Consider the following 18872-nt stretch of genomic DNA (forward strand, 5'->3'; position numbering starts at 1 on the left):
CTCACAAGAACCTATGACGTAGGTACAACGATTCCCATTTTACAAATGAGGACGCTGAAACAGAGATAAAGTACCTCAGGGTTGCATGTTTATAAGTGATACAACTGCACACACACATGTGTAGTCATATGGCTCCAGAGCCCACGCTCTCAGTCACTACATTGCCTTTTCTGGATTTTTATACTTAGGCCAACATCTTGGAATAAAGTGACCATTTAAGGGTTGTATAAACAATCTGGGAAGAGCGTTTACTGGCATACTCATTTTAAATCTTATTATGTGGAACAATGGAAACCCAAATGGGAAGACTAAGTGGGGTAAGTGATTATCAAAGACTACAATAGTGAAGGTTCACCTCGAATTACACTGGAAGAAATGGAGTTCTTAGAAATATAGTAGCTCATTTTTTTGCCTTTAATAAAGTGTTTCGAAGTTAAAGCAAGGATCAACTCCACATTAGTCGTATGGCTGCTGTTCTTGTCAGAGAAGCATGCTGACCCTTACATGTCCTGGATCTCCCAGAACGGACAGTCTCAGTGTGGGCGAGGCAGCCCTACTCCAGCCTGTCAGTGGGCTTTGTTCAAGGGACTCTTTTTAGGTGCATTTCTCCATATTATATATTCCTGACTTTTTTTTTTTTCTTTTGGTCTATCTAAATTATTCACCCTAAACAACTCTTGTCATCACTTATGGAAAACATCTGTTATTCCTGAAACTTGTTAATGGTAGCCACAGAGTTTTTCAGAGATTCTCATTTTCCTGGCCTGTTGTATTTATATAAACTGTCCTGTCTTCCTGCACTTGATTATATATAATAAACCTAATCCTAGGCCAGATTTTCTCAAGTGGTGACCAGAGAAGCCTGAATCAGAATCATCTGGGAAGCTTGCTCAAAAGGTGAATTCCTAAGTCTCACCTCAGATTTGCCAGCTTACTTTCAGGCTTGCGTCCCTCCATTTGCATTTTTAACCGGTACTCCAGGTGTTTCTGGTATACTAGAAAGTGTGGAAACCACTGTTCAAAAGGCTGCATTATGTGAAATGTCTTCATGGGGCTGTGAGAGGCAGATATGAAATCCCTGCCCTTAAGGATCTTACAGTCTCATAGAGAAGGTAACGCTTACGTGCAATCAACTGTAATACAAAATAAAAATTAAGTACCATAAAAGTAGAAACAGCTACTTCTAGATAGCAGAAAAGAATCTTTTAAAGGTTTGTTTTGTTTGTTTTGTGTAGTGCACAATGTGTATATTTGGATAATTCTTATTTCACCACACATACAAGCCTGCAGTTTGCTTTTCATCTCCATTATCATCTCACTGGATAATTCCCAGAATTTCCATAATTTTTAGAAGTGAAGGCAAAGCTTTCATATCACTAAAGGCTAATGCATCTAAAACTGGGGACAAACTTCTGCATTCCATAAATTACCAAGCATACTGGCACTCAATGGCGTTCCTGTTTTTATTTTTTAATTGGAGATTTTTGCCGTTAATATGACACAGAACCACTTACACTGAGAGCTTCCTCTTCACTGCGACTGTGCCCAGAATTGGTGCCCCTGGTGTTTGTGACATGTGCAACTCTTTTTATAAAAAGTCACTGTTCCTTTCCTCATGATAAGTTTATAGTCCAGCTATGAGTAATGCTCCTAAAAATAAGTAAAAAGAAATAAGCCGACAATGAACAATGAAAGAAGAAAACCAATGTTTATTAACCACTATGTGCTAGGCACGATGCCAAGCAAATTTCAGAGAGGTTAAGTAAATGCACCAGTCCACACAGCTGCTGAAGCCAAGAAAGTAGAAATTCTAGATAATCTGTGACCTGGTGGCTTTTATCAGCAAGTGTCATGTTAATTTATCGACAGACATTTGGGTACCTGCTACATTGGCACTGGAAGGATACAGAGATAAACCCAGTGCCAGATCTTGGGGGAGCATAGAGACTACAGAGAGATCAGAGAGTTGCACAGATAACCAAGACAAGTAAGTGAGAGGCACTAACATTTGCAGTCATGTGCTAAGCATTTTCAACATATTATCCCATTTAACCTTCACAGTAAACCTGCAAAATGGTTGGAATCTCTCTTATTGTAGATGAGGAAATTATGGTTCAGGGAAAGCCACTCAGGGTTACCCAACGAGTAAGTGGCAGGGCTCAGATTTGCATCCAGGTCTATGACTGCAAAACCTCTTTCTTCCATGGGAGTTCCAGTGACAGACTCTTCATTCCAACAAGGAGAATGTCAAGGCTCTTGAGAGCTGCATTTGATGTAGCTGTTCTACCTGGAACTTGAGAATCAGGCGGATAGACAGTAAGTTCAAGGAAGGCTGGCTAATAGAAGCAAAGGTACGGAGGAATAGAAGTATGTGGGAATGGACATCAGGCCAAGATATGGAAGCCATCTTGAGAAGTGGGCCCAAAACATGGGCTCTGGGAAGATTAGATCTCAAGCTTCAGCTAAGGGGTAATGAGACTTGCAGGGTTAAGATGAAGAAATACCTGTGATAAAAAATGAACTAAAGTTGCTAATTGGATATTGCAGGAATGGAGGGAAGGAGGGGTCAACATGAATCAAAGCTGATTGAATCGCTGTGAGTCATGCTGTGAGGACAAATGAAAGAATCTGTTAGAACATAAGTTATAGCTCCAAGTAATATAGAAAATAGTGTTCACCTTTACCTTGCCTATGAGCCAACCTTATTTTTCCAGAGGGTAATTCATATAGAATATGTCCTGTAATTGCTGTTTTCTAAGATTATAAGGCTATGCTCAATATTTTATGGTATCTCTTTAATTTTTTAAACAAAGACAGAAAATAAGATCTATGCTGTCAAATACACCCTCATGTATACATACGCATAAATAGATAGAAGAACTAGAAAATATGACTGACTTCATTATTTTACATAGTTTTACAAAAGAATATTTACTTCTATTATCAGAAAGAAAAATAAGTTTATTTAAAAAAACCAAGTTAGCCTTCATATTTATTTGATAGATCATTTATAAATTCCTTCAGAATACCTAATTAAACATTGTATGGAGACTATTCATTATATGGCCTACAAAAGTCATTTTTCAGTGACTTTCTTTGAGAACTTTGTTTCTTTCCATTTATGTGAAGTTGTTTAATTTAAAATTAGAATACTTGGTGGGCAGGCACACCTCAGAGATAATGCAGGCTTGGTTCCAGGTCACCACAATGAAGCAAATATTGCAATAAAGCAAGTCAAATGAATTTTTTGGTTTCCCAGTGCATGTAAAAGTTATGTTTACCCTATACTTTAGTCTATTAAGTGTGCAATAATAGCATTATGTCTAAAAAAACAATGTATAGTTCACCCTTGAACAATGAAGGGGTTACGGCTGCTGACCCCCGCCCCCTCCCCCCGCCGCCCCGTGCAATCGAAAACCTGCATACAATTTTGACTCCCCAGAAACTTAAACTAATAGCCTACTGTTGGGGCACCTAGGTGGCTCAGTTGGTTAAGTGTCTGACTCTTAATTTCAGCTCAGGTCATGATATCTCATGGTTAGGTTACTGAGATCAAGCCCCACGTTGGCCTCTGTACTGACAGTGCGGAGCCTACTTAGGATTCTCTCTCTCCTTCCCTCCCTGCCCCTCCCCACCTCAAAAATAAATAAACATGGAAAACTTTTTTAAAAACAGCCTATTGTTGACTGGAAGCCATACCGATAATATAAATAGTCAATTAATACGTAATTTGTATGTTATGTGTATTATATACTGTATTCTTACAATAAAATAAGCTAGAGAAATGAAAATGTTATTGAAAATACTAAGGAAGAGAAAATACATTTATAGTACTATACTGTATTTATTAGAAATCCATGTATAAGTGGACCCATGATGTGAAACCCTACTCAAAGCTTAACTGCATATACTTTAATTAAAAAATACTTTATTGTCGGGGCGCCTGGGTGGTTCAGTCGGTTAATCGTCCCAACTTCGGCTGGGGTCATGATCTAGCAGTTCGTGAGTTTGAGCCTCGTGTTGGGCTCTGTGCTGACAGCTCAGAGCCTGAAGCCTGCTTCGGATTCTATGTCTCCCTCTCTGCTCCTCCCCCACTTGCACACTGTATCTCTCTCTCTCTCTCTCTCTCTCTCTCTCTCTCTCTCTTTCTCAAAAATAAAGATTAAAAAAAATTTTTTAAAAGATACTTTATTGCTAAAACCTGCTAACCCCTATCTGACCTTTCAACTAGTAATCACTAATCACAGATCACCAAAACAAATATAACAATAATGAAAAAGTTTGAACTATCGTACGACCCCCAAAATGTGACAGACCCAAGGTCAGCAAATGCTGTTGGAAAAATGGCAGTGATACACTTGTTTGACACGGGGTTGCCACAAACCTTCAACCTGTAAAACACGTTATACCTGCAAAGCGCAAAGCAAAGCACAGTGAAACAAGGTATGCTTGTATATTTAGATCCTTAAAGATTTTGGGATTGCAGTCATTGGCAATATTTTCATTCACCTGTAGCTTTTCATAATGTTGATATTAAACCCTTAAAACATTTGATCAAGGAAGAAGATGAATGAATATAAGTTTCATTTGGTATTATAAAATATTTTATTGATCAAAGTGAGCCATCATGCATGTTAGGCTGTCATTACACTTTAATTATAGCGCAGTCAGTCCTCGGCACTTAAGTACTTTACATTTAGACCTTTTTCCATTTTGCTTTTGTAAAATATACTTTACTTTAAAAGAAGATTTGGGGGGCACCTGAGTGGCTCAATGGGTTAAGTGTCCCAACTTCGGCTCAGGTCATGATCTCGCCATTCAAGTTTGAGCCCTGCTTTGGGCTCTGCTGACAGCTCAGAGCCTGGAGCCTGCTTTGGATTCTGTGCCTCCCTCTCTCTCTGCCTCTCTCTCTCTCTCTTTCTCAAAAATAAATAGACATTAAAAAAATATTAAATAAAAATGAGAAGTTCTTAACCTTAGGAAGAAAGCATGTATCTGAAAATCTTTTTCCCTTGATATTTGCTGATTTTAAAAATGAATAACATATTGGGGCACCTGGGTGGCTCAGTCTGTTAAATGTCTGACTCTTCATTTCGGCTTAGGTCACAGACTCATGGTTAGTGGGATTGAGCCCCACGTCAGGTTCTGTGCTGTCAGCACAGAGCCTCCTTGGGAGTCTCTCTCTTTCTCTCTCTCTCTCTGCCCTTCCTGCATGTGCATGCTATCTGTCTCTCTCTGTCTCAAAATAAATAAATAAATATTTTAAAAAATGAATGACATATTAAAATAAATGTTATTTTCAAGAATTGACTTGTTTGAATTTTGTTTATAAGATCTTTAAAAGTCACTTCAAGGTTACAATTCTGATACAACTAAGTTTTCTGTCAAAAACAACTCTTTCTCACACACTAGTATAAAGTGTTTTTTAAAAAAAGAACATATTCTTTATCTTGAGCCACCACATTAAAATTAGAATTTGAGTTTTACTTTAAACTACTTGTTTAGGGCGCCTGGGTGGCTCAGGCGGTTAAGCGTCCGACTTCAGCTCAGGTCATGATCTCGTGGTTCGTGAATTTGAGCCCTGCATCGGGCTCTGTGCTGACAGCTTGGAGCCTGGAGCCTGCTTCAGATTCTGTGAGTGTGTGCGTTTGCGTGTGTGTGTCTCTCTCTCTGCCCCTCCCTCCCCTACTCGTGCTCTGTCTCTCTCAAAAATAAACATTAAAAAAAAAATTAAACTACTTGTTCATGTTGTGCTATGCAGAATTAATGGAATTTTTTTTTTCTTACTATCCAGGAAATACCAGAAAGGAACCAGAGTCCGACTGCGTCTATTAGATCTTGAACTTACATCTAGGTTCCTGGGAGCCACCACAGATACAACTATACTTGAGGCTGATGCGATTCTCTTAGGACTCCAGGAGAGTAAAGATGCCAAATCAAAAGAGGAACATCGTGAATAATAAATAAACTTTGCTTAGTGCATTCACTCCTTTTTTTGTTCAACCCAGATATTCATCAAGAATGCAATTAGAAAATTGTAAATAAATGATTGAAAGAAGACATAATAAACAAAAGCTATAATTATGGCTCTTATTTGTTAGAATTTTCTTTAGCTGTTTCTCCCCTCCTCCCTTTTACACCCATTCTTCCCTTTGATTGGGGAAATATAAACTGTTCTGGGAAATTCTGTCATTCAACAAATATGTTTTGAGTGCTTGCTATGTGCATGGCACTATTTGAAACAGCAGTAAACAGATGAGACAAAATTGCTTGCTTTGTGGAGTTTACCTTTGACTGGAGGTAATAGAAAATAAATAACATACATACTACTACGTTAGACAGTGATCTATGCTGAGGACAGAATAAAGCAGGAGGGCAGGAGACCTGAATAGATATTTTTCCAGAGACATACAGATGGCCAACAGGCACCTGGAGAGATGCTCAACATCACTTACCATCAGGGAAATGCAAATTAAACCACGATGAGATATCACCTATTATATCACCTATTAAAATGGCTGCTATCAAGAAGATAAGAAGTTACAAATGTTGGTGAGGATGTGGAGAAAAAGGAACCTTCTCACACAGTTGGTGAGAGGGTAAGTTGCTGCAAGCACTATGGAGTACAATATGGAGTTTCCTCAAAAAATTAAAAATAGAAATACGCTATGATCTAGCGACATCACTTCTGGGTATTTACCTGAAGAAAACAAAACACTAACTTGAAAAGATATCTGAACCCACATGTTCTTTGCAACTCTATTTAAAATAACCAAGATGTGGGGCGCCTGGGTGGCTCAGTCGGTTAAGCATCCGACTTCGGCTCAGGTCACGATCTCACGGTCCGTGAGTTTGAGCCCCGCGTCGGGCTCTGTGCTGACAGCTCAGAGCCTGGAGCCCGTTTCAGATTCTGTGTCTCCCTCTCTCTCTACCCCTCCCCTGTTCATGCTCTGTCTCTCTCTGTCTCAAAAATAAATAAACGTTAAAAAAAAAATTAAAAAAAATAAAATAACCAAGATGTGGAAGCAACCTATGTGTCCGTCAATGGATGGATAGATAAAATGTGTGGTATGTTGTAAATATGTGTGGTGATGATGTTCGCTAGACTTACTGTAGTGATTGTTTTGCAATAAATCTCTATTATGATATACACCTGAAACTGATGTTATATGTTAACTATATCTCAACAACAACAACAAAATAAAGCAGGGAATGGGTTGTAAGGTGACAGATTGAGATTTAAGAGTAGTGTCAATGAATATCCTCACAGAAGAATCCACTTTTTTATAATGCATAATTTTTATTTTTCCACTGATACAGTATTTAGAAAAAAAACTCTTAAGAACTTATCTTTTTAACTGAGGTAATTGACACATAACATTTTATTGGTTTCAGATGTACAACATAATGATTCAATATATGTGTATAGTGTGACATCACCATAATAAGTCTAGTTAACATCCGTTGCCATACATAGTTTCCAGGAATTCACTTAAAAAAATTTTTTTTAATGTTTATTTATCTTTGAGAGATAGAGTACAAGTGGGGGAGAGTTAGAGAGAGAGAGAGAGAGGGACACAGAATCCAAAGCAGGCTCCAGGCTCTGAGCTGTCAGCACAGAGCCCGACGTGGGGCTCGAACTCACAAACCATGAGATCACGACCTGAACTGAATTCAGACGCTTAACCGACTGAGCCACCCAGGCACCCCATCTAGGAATTTGCTTTTGAATAATATCTGAAGGAAATGAGGGAGCTAGCACGTGGGTCCCTGAGAAAGAATAGCTAGGGCAAAGGCCCTGAGGCAGGACTGTGCCTGTCCAGTTTAAGGAACAGGGAGGAAGCCATTACAGCTAAGAGAGGAATAAAAGATAAACCTAGGGAGTGGGAAGTAGGAGAGGCCTTGTAGGTCCTGGTATGGACTTTGGCCTTTATTTACTCTGAGATGGAGGGTCTTTGAGGAGTCTGAGTGGAGGAGGAATATGCTGTGACATTATAGAAGGATCCTTCTGAGCAGACTGAAGATTAACAGCAAAGCAAGACCTCTGAGGAGAGAGTTAGTGGGTAATCCAGATGAAAGGTGATGGCAGCTTGGAGGAGTGTGGTAGCAATGCTGGTCCTGAAAAGTGGTTCCAATCTGGATATATTTTGAAGGTACAGACAGTGGTGTTACATAACATTGGATATGGAATATGAGATAAAGAGGGTGGTGAGGGACGACAGCAGGGTGTTTGGCCTGGACAGCCAGAAGAATGGATTTGCTGATAACCAGGATAGGGAAAAGCCGGTTTGAGGGGACTATCGAGAACTCAATTTAGAATATGTTAAATTTGAGGTGCCTATTAGCCACCTAAGTGACGATGTTCAGAGGCAGCTGGCTCTATAGGTCTGAAGTTCATGCGAGAGGTCTGGACAGAAGATGGAAATGTACACATCACAGACACTCTGTCATACTTCCCAAACTGTGTAGCTCAAGAATCTAGGCACTCCCACTGGGCACTTTCATTCCTTGTGGCACCACCGAAGTCCTTCAGAGGCACCTAGCTGGTTGGTCTAGGAGGGTCCAGATAGCTTCACTCACTCATCTGGTATTTTGGCAAGGGTGGCAGAAAGGTTAGGTTTGGCTAGACCGTGACCAGAGCACCTATATGTGGCCCCTCTAGCATGATATGCGTCAGGGGAGTTCGACTGCTTGCATGGTGGCTGGTGTTCCCCAGAGCATTCCAGGACAGCCAGAGAGAAACTACATGGCCTTTTCTACTTAGCCTGGGAAGCCATGCCTCTTCACTTCACTCGCTGGGTCATAAACGAGTTAGTAGGCCAGCCCAAATTCAAGAGGAGAGGAAGGAGCCTCCACCTCTTGATGGCAGTGTGGCAGCCTCACACCGTAGGAGGTCACGTGGGATGAGAGAGATTGTTGTGCTCATCTTTGGAAAATAGTCTACCACATCCACCCCCAACTGGGTCACACCCAATAATCACCACCTCCAAAAATGCCAGATCTGAAATCTGAGATCCTTCTCTCTGACCTTCCTGCTCCCTCACTTTGTATGCCCAACAGAACACTTTTTCAAAATTTGGGGGGCTCCGGTCCATTGACTTTCAATTTTTCACTCTTATCACCTCCTTCGTGTTCACACTACCCTCCTTACCCAGGTTGAAAGTTCAGGGTGCATCAAATAATTATTTCCTTGCAAGTCAAGTTTTCTTAAGTCCCGTCATCTCAAACCCTCCTTTTCTTAGTTGGCAAAACTCCAACCCTAATGAAATCTGTCTACCTACTTCATGTCTATACCAAGAAGTTCGATATTACAGGAGAAACCTCACTATCCTAGTGATTGGTATTGTTTTAAATCTGGAGTTCCAGATTAACGTACCAGACTAATGTACACGTCTAACATTACTCCCTCCAAAGCCTCACTAAAACTCTAATAGAGATGGATGGATGGATGGATGGATGGATGAGTGGTGGATGGATAGATGCACAAACACCTCACATACAAAAAAACTCAAGTAGGAGAAAAGCAGGAAGAGAGGAATCAGCAATAAAACTTTGCAGTCTGGAAAGTGGATGAATAGACATTGACTTAGCAGAACAGAGATAGACAAATTCTGAGCTGGCAGTGGGGAAAGTGGGGAACCCACCTGATTTACTGCAGAATCCTCAGGATGTTCAGTAAGTGGCGATACTGGCTACTTCTGGATCTGGGAATGAATTGGGGGAAGAGGGAAGACAAAATAAGGGAGACTGGGTAAAAGCTGTCTGAGAAATAACCTAGATTCCTTTTTTCACTCCATTCACTCTACTTCAATGATGTGGCTGCCTGCCTCCACCCAGAGTGACCCTCCAACCCCAACATAAGTCTGGCGGTTTAGTGTTTAGATTCAGTTGTCTTTATTATTTTTTAAAGTTTATTTATTTTGAGAGAGAGAGAGCACAAACAGAGAGGGGCAGAAAGAGAGGGAGAGAGAGAGAATCCCAAGCAGGCTCCGCACTATCAGCGCTGAGACTGATGCGGGGCTTGAACTCATGAACCACAAGATCATGACCTGAGCTGAAACCAAGAGTTGGCTGCTTAACCAACTGAGCCACCCAGGTGCCCTGATTCTGTTATCTTTCTTTATGGAAAGGATGAAGGTGTATGTGTGTGGTGGGGGCGGGCAGGGTGGGGTTTGAAGGAGGAAGGCAAATGCATATACATCAGTGCACCAGACCAGACAATTTCAGCGTACTCTGAAGATGTGGAAGGCAAGACGAGTGTCATCTCAGTTGTGGAGGAGGTGTGGTCAGGAGAGAAGACAGAATCTATATCCTCGGATGTTTCAGATCCCACAACCAAACACTACGTTCCAATATTCAAAGGCTCATCACCAGAAAGTGCCTATTCATCTCTTATGACACCAATCTAAAGGCTAGTTTTTAATCACTCAAGTTCTCAGTTATACTGGGTTGAATAGTGCCCCCCCCCATTCATGTTCACTCAGAACCTGCAAAGATGACCTTTTTTGAAATCGTTTGGACATCTAATCAAGTTAAGATGAGGTCATGCTGGATTAAAGTGGATCCTAAATGCAATACGACATCGTCCTTACAAGAATAGGCAAATTTGGATACAGAGACACAGAAACACAGGGGGAATGTCATGTGACAACTGAGGCAAAGATTGTAGTTACACTGCCACAAACTAAGGAATGCCAAGAATTGCTTGGCAAGCACTAGAAATGAGAAAGGTATGGAACAGATTCTCCCTCTGAGGTCCCAAGAAGAAAACCACCCAATGACACCTTGATTTCAGACTTCTGGCCTTCCGAAATGTGACATTGAATTCTTGTTGTTTTAGCCACCCAATTTGTGGTAATATGTTATGGAAGCCCCAGGAAGCTGATCCACCAGGCATATATGAGAAGTGTGATATCTTGTCAGGCATTGATTTCCCAGCCTACACATCTGTCCCATGCTTTGACCCCACAGTCCTATTGGGAGCCTGTACCGTGCCTGGTTTCCTGTGCTCCATGTAATAGTCTTTCTTGCTTCACTTCTTTCTATAGCCTGTCCTCTATTTGCAGCCTTGATTAAAACACCAGGGTGTTTTAAATTACGGTGGTTTGATTAAATCCACCAGGGTCTGAATCTGGAGAATCAGTCCCCCCAAACACCAGTCACCTATTTAAAATCACCCAGGTGGAGAGATCCGAGAAAATCCATTTCCAGTGAACCATCTTTGTTCCTTTAATATTATTAAAGGAAAGCAAGTATTTGAATCAAGTCAATACTCTTTTTTTACAAGTCAACTAGTCATGCCAAACAAATGACCAGAACAACTAACTCATGGTGTTTGTGTCAGGTCAGGTCATCTGGGAAGCAGACACTAACAGTAGGAAGGGCAACTCTGAGGGAAAGGCTGGTGAGGGATAAAGGGAAAGGGAGCAAGATTGTATAGACTTTAAGGCAAGATTTGGTTGTGTAGACATTTACATATTCCCTAGCAGCTGAAACCTCTGATTAATCAAGAGTTTATGTTTCTGATCAATAAATGTAAAGGAATTTTCTCTAATAAATATTGACGGTGGTACATCTTTAGAAACATAGATTATATTTTCTGTATATCCCTGAAATTAATTTTAAATACTAAACCTGGCCTGTGCTAGGGAAAGCATCTTGTGTAGAATTTATATAGATGGAGAGATGCTAGGGAGAAAGGTGACAGCAAATAGAAACAGTATGCGGAACACGTGGTGATTTGGCACATTTGCTCATGCTAACGTGAACTGACTGCACAGAGATTTTGTGGAAGGTGGAGGCAAGACACCACAGGCAAGTCTCTGGGTGAGGCCATAGGGTTGGGAGGACATAAGATAATGACCCCATGCCTCTGCAATAGAGGTGAAGATTATAGTGTTTTGTCCCAATATGCAAATAAATCCTGTCAGGCCCTAGGACGGGCCTTATCTTTCATCTGGAGGGAGATGGCGTTGGTATAGGAAATCAACCCGACAAACAGGCCCTTTTTGAGGGGAGAGAGAAAGCCTCACTCTTCTCTGGGCCTCATTTTCCTGGGCCTTGACTTGGAGCGGTCTAGATATGTTTGAGGGAACACTAGTGAAAGCAGAAGCTGGTCTCTGGCTTGAGGCAGGAGGGCAGAAACAAAGCCAGAATATACCCCTAGGGTCCTATATGGATGAGCAAAGCCTCATCTGAGTAGCTAAAGCTCTTTGTTACAGGTGAGCTCTGTGTCTGCTTCCCTCAAGAACCATGGAAACTATCGAGTCTTGTTTGCACATTACAGCCTTTTCTCAAGTGGTCATCCAGTCCACCCTGTAAACATCCATGACAGGTTACTTCCTACCTCCCGAGGCAGGCTTAGAGAATTATTTGGAAGATACCCACTGTAAAGTTAATTCACCTCATACGAGTAAGACTTGAATTTCTGGTTTACCAGAGGATCGAACTTTGTGATCATTCTCCTTCTTGCCATTTGTGGAATGTCTTTTCTGGTTTTTCTAGTTCCTGCTCCACACCTGTCAAGTAACATTTAAATTAGATTATATGGAGGCTGATTATAATATCCATCTGATAGATTTTCCAAGACCTTTTCTGGTCCATCAGTCATTTCAAAGTTCGTTAACACCTGCACCAGAAGGTGAACGGGAAAGGGAAAGATGTTAACGAAGATAGAAATGACTAATGGACCAGAATTTTTAAAAAAACAAAATTTCAAGCATGGAACCATCCTAAATTGTCATCCACTTTGTGGTTATGTTTGGAAATTCACTAGTATATTGGGCATCACTAAATACGTCTAAAAGATAGTTACGCAGAACATAACTCAGACATACCGTTACTTGTGAGCAAGGAGCTTGCAGCATTTACCCACAGTCCTGGTCTCAGCTGCCTGCCTGAGTTGCATTCCCACTCCTTTTGGTATGGTTTGGAGAGTTGGGACATCATCTTTATCTACTGGCTTCTGTGGTATTTACTGCATCTAAAATGAAAGATTTTGCATGTGAATGTTGCCTGGAAAAAAACACAGTATCTTGCTTTCTTTTATTCATTCATCTGAAGTAATTATTGCTATCACAGTCTCATGTGCATTTTTTCCAAACCATAATGATCTGAGACTTATAGAGTATGGTAAAAGAGTTGGATTGTTTTTTCAAGCAGGCAATTTTGTGAAGCAACTGCTAGTAATCTGAGCCACTTTTTGGTTTCTAGAGATTTCCTCCGTCTGCAGGGTGATTTCAGGATCCATACAGTTCCTTACCTGGGACCTTAAAATCCATTTTTGCACTTCCCACATGTAGAACGCAGGTGTGAGAATGTAAAATAATTTTGTTCGTAGAGTTTCCTACCTCCTTTGGCTCAGAACATCCCTGACTTCTTTGTAATTAGTTTAAAAGAAACATGGGGAGAAAGTTACCATCTTCAAATAAACTGCATGTTTCCCTTAGGAATTCATACTAAAATGCGTATTTATTTTTAAAAACCAAATGATATGAATGTAGGAAATGCAATACTGGGTCAGCCCAATGGTCTAACCAGCCTGTGGTTTCAAAGTCTCATAGTATCCCATTAATGTTGGCCTCAGAAGTTTGAGGATTCATTTCAAACTCTCTGGTTTTCTTTAACATGCAAATCTGGATTTACCATTCATAGATTGATCTAAACCTTTCCCGAATTTACTTATATCTTCAACATACATCCACTAAAGAAACAATGAGTTTCCCGATGGCAAGGGTACTACACCTTATCTATCCATCCTGAGATTATAGCAAGGGTTCTACTACAGGCCAGTGAAGAGATGAGATGAGTAATTCAGTCTATCACAGTCGTCCTCTTGGTCCTGACCATTTCCATCCCTCCCACGTGCAAAACTCACTCCATCCGATCGCACTGCCTCCCACTCCCTAAAGGCACATTTAATCATGATATCTGCCACCAGTCCAAGATCTTGTGATCCTTATCAGGTCCAGTTCCTGCTGCTGATATCAGTTTTCTCCCTAGCATCTCTCCATCTATAAACATTTTACACAAAATGCTTTCCCCAGTGTAGGCCAAGTTTAGTATTTGCAAATAATTATAGGGATATATGGAAAATATAATTACTATTTTTCTAATGATATAACACAATCGATATTTACCAGACAAAATTCTTTAAAAATTTTATTAATCAGAAACATTGTAAACTCTTGAATAATCAGAGAGATTTCAGCTGCCAGGGAATATGTAAATGTCTACCCGGCCAGATCTTGCCTATAAAGCTCTAAAATGTATTACTCAGTTGCCTGTCCCCAAAACATTTCCTGCTTTTTAAAACAGAGAATACTGAACAGGATTTAAAGCTTTCCTTGATGACTCAGGGCTACCATTATGGAAAACAATTTCATAATGATGTGATTTCCTAGGGATTTTTAAGGTGGGTTAGAGCTGCTGCTCCTACCAAATGGCCCCAGAACTTGGCGCTCTTTAAATTGTTTTTTTAGCTTGTTACCTATCACCTCCCTTTGCTATCAGCTAATATTTTTTACTTAGGTCAATGTCCCTGCTTCTAGTACCGCCCCCCTTGGGACTCTTAATCTGTGTTAATCCAATTTTTGGTTATATACTGACTCTCAACAACTATTCTTTTTTGTTGTTGTTGTTGTTCTGTTTGCTCTAAACATTTTTGCCACCTCCTTTCCCTGCCGTCAGCTGCCACTTTTATTGGTGTCTGTGTGTGCTTTTCAGCGTCTCACTTAATAGTATTGAGAGTAATTGTGTAGCATTGTAGAAATGTGCACAAATTTTGTGATAGCTATTTTCTATTTTGGAGTCTTTAAAAAAATTTTTTTAATGTTTATTTTATCTTTGAGAGAGAGAGACAGACAGACAGACAGAGCACGAGTGTGGGAGGGGCAGAGAGAGAGAGAGGGAGACACAGAATCCAAAGCAGGCTCCAGGCTCTGAGCTGTCAGCACACGGCCTGTCGTGGGGCTTGAACCCATGAACCATGAGATCATGACCTGACCTGAAGTCGGACGCTTACCTGACTGGACCACCCAGGGACCCCTCTCTTTCAGAGCCTTTTGTCCATTATTTTCAGAACCACGGCTGTGTTTTAGGTGTTAAAAGTTGTTTTCGGTCTATCGCTGAAATGAAAGGCTTTAGAAAGAGAAAACAAATAAGAAAACAGACTATTTTTAAAATCAATTTTAAGAATGTTCTAATACATCTTCCTAGGCCTTATGTGTCTAAATAAAAAAAGTGGATGAAAGGAGGGTTGGATTCATTGAGTATTTCTGCTTTGAAGCCAATTAGTACTCTGTAGATTTATCTGTTAGAGGGTCATTTATACTTTCCTAATCGGTTGTAAATATCTCCAGGAAAGGAATTGCTTTTTACTTGTTTTTGTATCTGCTGTGCCCAGCACAGTGTCAAACACATAGAAAATATTCATCAGTATTTGTTGAAAGTACTTTGCTTGATTCAGTGGCCTTAATTGTACAAGATTTTCCATCAGTAAGAGAAAGATGAATTGTTCTGCAAAGTCTGCTCGTCAAGGTAGGAAGCAGACATTTTTAGCTGTGAGATGGCTCAGATCTCCCAGATGACCTTCTGTTTCACTCTTCCTTTCTTCCGGTCGTCACACCAACTCCTCACCTGTACTGCCACCCCATGATTTCTGAGTAAATCACTTTGTTTTAGAGCTTTGAACAAAAATTAAAAGATCATGCCACATGAACAGATTTCATGCATCCGGATTTCAAGTATGCATCTGAGTTTGGTTCATATCTCCTGGTAATTTTATAGCAAAAAGCTGGTCACTGGGCCCGTGTCTCCATGTTTAGCATTTTGCTGACCTAGAGGGCAGGAATAGGAGGTGACTGTGCGTGTGACCTGAAGGGACGTCTCATTACTTTATGTTAACTGTGATTTTTTATTTCTCTGTTGGCACAAACATTGGAGTGTTCACTGTATTCCCCGCAGCCAGGAAAGAATTTCTCGAGTCTAAAGATTGTGGTCAGTTTGAGGAGACTGAAAAGGGGAAGGCACAGAATTCCTTTTTCCTTCTTTTAGCCCTCTGGTTCTTTCATGAATGCATGCAGGCCTTAAAGACTCAGTACACACTGCTTTCCTGCCTCTGAGCTCTTTTTCCTTCCATCCCTCCTAGATATTATTTACCCAAGTGTTGACAGGCAGCTTTTTGCTCAAGGATGCTGGAAAGATGGTTACACTGAAGCTAAACATTTGGCTCCCTGTCCAATACCACAAAAAGTGGACAAGGGGTGCCTCTTAATCAAATCTGTCCTCACAAAGAGATAATCTCTGCTCTTTGGTTTGAGAACCACTCACATGCCCCTGCACTCATAGCAAATGATGGCTTGTTAAACTTTTCTCCATGTATACACACGAAACAGTGTCACTCAAACACAGTGAATAATCACATTGTCCACACGGTAAAACTTCCATCAATTCCATCTGTTTCTTCTAGCCCACGCTTCACAGACTAAACTGTGACGTAACAGGTGAAATACTTCCATTTACCTAAGGATGAAAACACAAGCAATGGAAGCTATGAGAGAGGCCCAGCTGGACTCAAACATCTAACATCAGACAGCCCTCTTCTATATGCTCTCGTGGGAAAGTTCTGGGGATTTTTTCACTCAGTTCCTTATTAGGACTTCAGAACACATAAGCAGAACTGCTCTGTGCTGTGTCCACTGAAAGGTATAGTTAAAACAGCAACAATGATTAAAGAAACATTTTTCAACAGTCGTGTGTACTTTATTAGCACCAATGTAAGCTGCGTGCTGGAAGTTACTCCTTTCTCTGACTCCAGTTCAGCTTTATGAGACTGATTCCCCAAGGAATAGACGAGAGGGCACCAGTGCACCTTATCTTTGTGGACTTGAAAGTGACTTTAACTAGAAGTCATCGCTTCCAGATGGATATTCTGACCCCAGCATGTTAAAAAAAAATTTTTTCCCCCAGTAGGATAACATTCAGAGATAATAATTTCTGTCTCTGGAGAAGGGAACTCCTCCTTTCTGGATCTAAACCTATTACCCTTTTTATAGTGATACAGAAAGGACAAAAGTATGTAATTCTCTATCTTAGATTTACTAATTCCATGTTTCTGATGTTTTCTGGTCAGTTCTTATGATGGGTTACCTCTGTGGTAGATAACTTACACACAATAACCTTTCAAAATCTTGTCTAAAAGGCACGGAAAAGTATTATGAATTTTTAAAATGACATTTTCTCACAATACTTTTAGTGGTTTGGGGTTACATTAAAAACCAGGAATATCTGTGTCACACATCCCCCTCAAAGCGGGTATCTCTCAAATAATGACTAAAGGATTGTTAAGTTTGTTGGTATCCCCTTCTTAGTCTACTTTTATATTAATTTTAGGTAGTAATTTACAATATTAATTTTTAAGGATTTATATCATAATTCCAGTAGAAAATGGGTGACTTATAAAAAATTCTACTTTCAATGAAATCACCGCTGAGTCAGAAATTTATTTGTGCCATTGAAACCCTTCTGCATGATTCCTTCGGGACCCGAGTAATCTGGATACACAAGCACCCAGATATTCCAGAACCCTGGTCTCCGGCTGACCTAATGTTGCAGAGACTGCAGAATCCCACAGGGTAGCCTGTGCCTGGAAGTGCAGCCTCCAGCCAGCCTCTCGCTGCCTCCCCGCCTCTCTTATCCCACTTCCTGCCTCCATGTCTTCCAAGCCCCAGACAGTCTGGCTTAACTAGCTTTCCGGGTAGGCAGGGCTCACTACAGGCATTTCCATTGTAATGAATGCTTAAAGGAAACAAACAGAATCAGCAGCAAACGGTAATACATTTTACAGGCAGGTATTACATTTTCAGTTTTTCTTAGGACTTGTTGGATTCCTTTCCAGTTGGTCCTGGTCTTTTCACTTCTGTTTGCCCATGTTTTTAATCTTCTCAAAATAGCTTATCTTGAAATCTTGCCTTCCGTTTTGTATAGAACTCAGAAGGAGAATGGCGCCTTTCTGAAAAGCCAAATAACTCTGTGTCATATTGTAACAAACAGAGCCTTTACTTGGGAGCAAAGTATCACCATAGTTAAATGCTCTCCAGATGCCTGCTTTGCCACCAGAGTGTAAACAGATATTTTCCAGCCTGTATTTACCTCTTCGAAATGCAGCCCTTAAAAAAAGAAAAAAAAAAAAAAAAGGCATGAAGAGGTTCTCGCCTCTAACTCTGGACACTTAGTATTTTCCTCCAGTTAAGGTGACTAAGAAGGATTAGAACCTAGCCTGTCATTCTGGAAACTCTGTTGACTGGCTTGCCAGTGTGAAAGTTCCCTTGAACCATGGTGGGGGGGAGGGGGGGGGTTGCCTTTCCTGGATGCATTCCTGCTCCCTAGAGGCTTTCAGTTAGACAGAATAAAAAATGAGGAACAACTAGAAAAGCTTAAATGTTTAAATTAGCCTAATCCAGTATGGGGATCATCTCTGATAATGTCTAAATTCTGTAAATCCTTGGAGCACTCCACTTGGCCCGAGGGGCTCCTTGAAAGACACTGCGGACATAACATTCCTTGTAGCACTTTCTGGGGATGAGTACAGGGGTGAACACAGCCAATACAGCCCTGGTATCTCTGAGCTTACACTTCAGTGGGGAAACATATTGTATACATACTCTCAAAAATAAACATACAAGCAGAAATTTGGTAAGTTCCAGAAAGAAAAAGCTCAGTTTGCAAGGGAACATAAATTGGTAACTCAGTTTAGATTAGAGCAATCAGGGGAAATTGGGGATGGGAAAGGAAGAGGGGGAATATGGGACAGGGAGAGGGGGTGGACATCTAGATAAAAGCAAAGTCATATGTGATGACCCAGCAGTGTGTGA

General features: G+C 40.6%; 1 protein-coding gene across 2 annotated transcripts in view; it reads left to right on the top strand.

The window, feature by feature from the left end:
• Nucleotides 1-18872, top strand: part of MRPS28 (mitochondrial ribosomal protein S28) — a 208858-nt gene that overhangs the window by 103184 nt on the left and 86802 nt on the right. Inside the window, exon 3 of one of the 2 annotated variants that reach the window (XM_045454810.1) lies at nucleotides 5795-6093. The exons of the other annotated variant lie outside the window; for it this stretch is intronic. Within the exon in view, the coding sequence (XP_045310766.1) occupies nucleotides 5795-5960 (166 nt within the window). The 3' untranslated portion in view covers nucleotides 5961-6093. Of the gene's footprint in view, nucleotides 1-5794; nucleotides 6094-18872 lie in introns of those variants that run through there. 2 annotated transcript variants of the gene reach the window in all.

This window comes from Leopardus geoffroyi, chromosome C3, assembly GCF_018350155.1.
Source record: "Leopardus geoffroyi isolate Oge1 chromosome C3, O.geoffroyi_Oge1_pat1.0, whole genome shotgun sequence".
Classification (NCBI taxonomy): Eukaryota; Metazoa; Chordata; class Mammalia; order Carnivora; family Felidae; genus Leopardus; species Leopardus geoffroyi.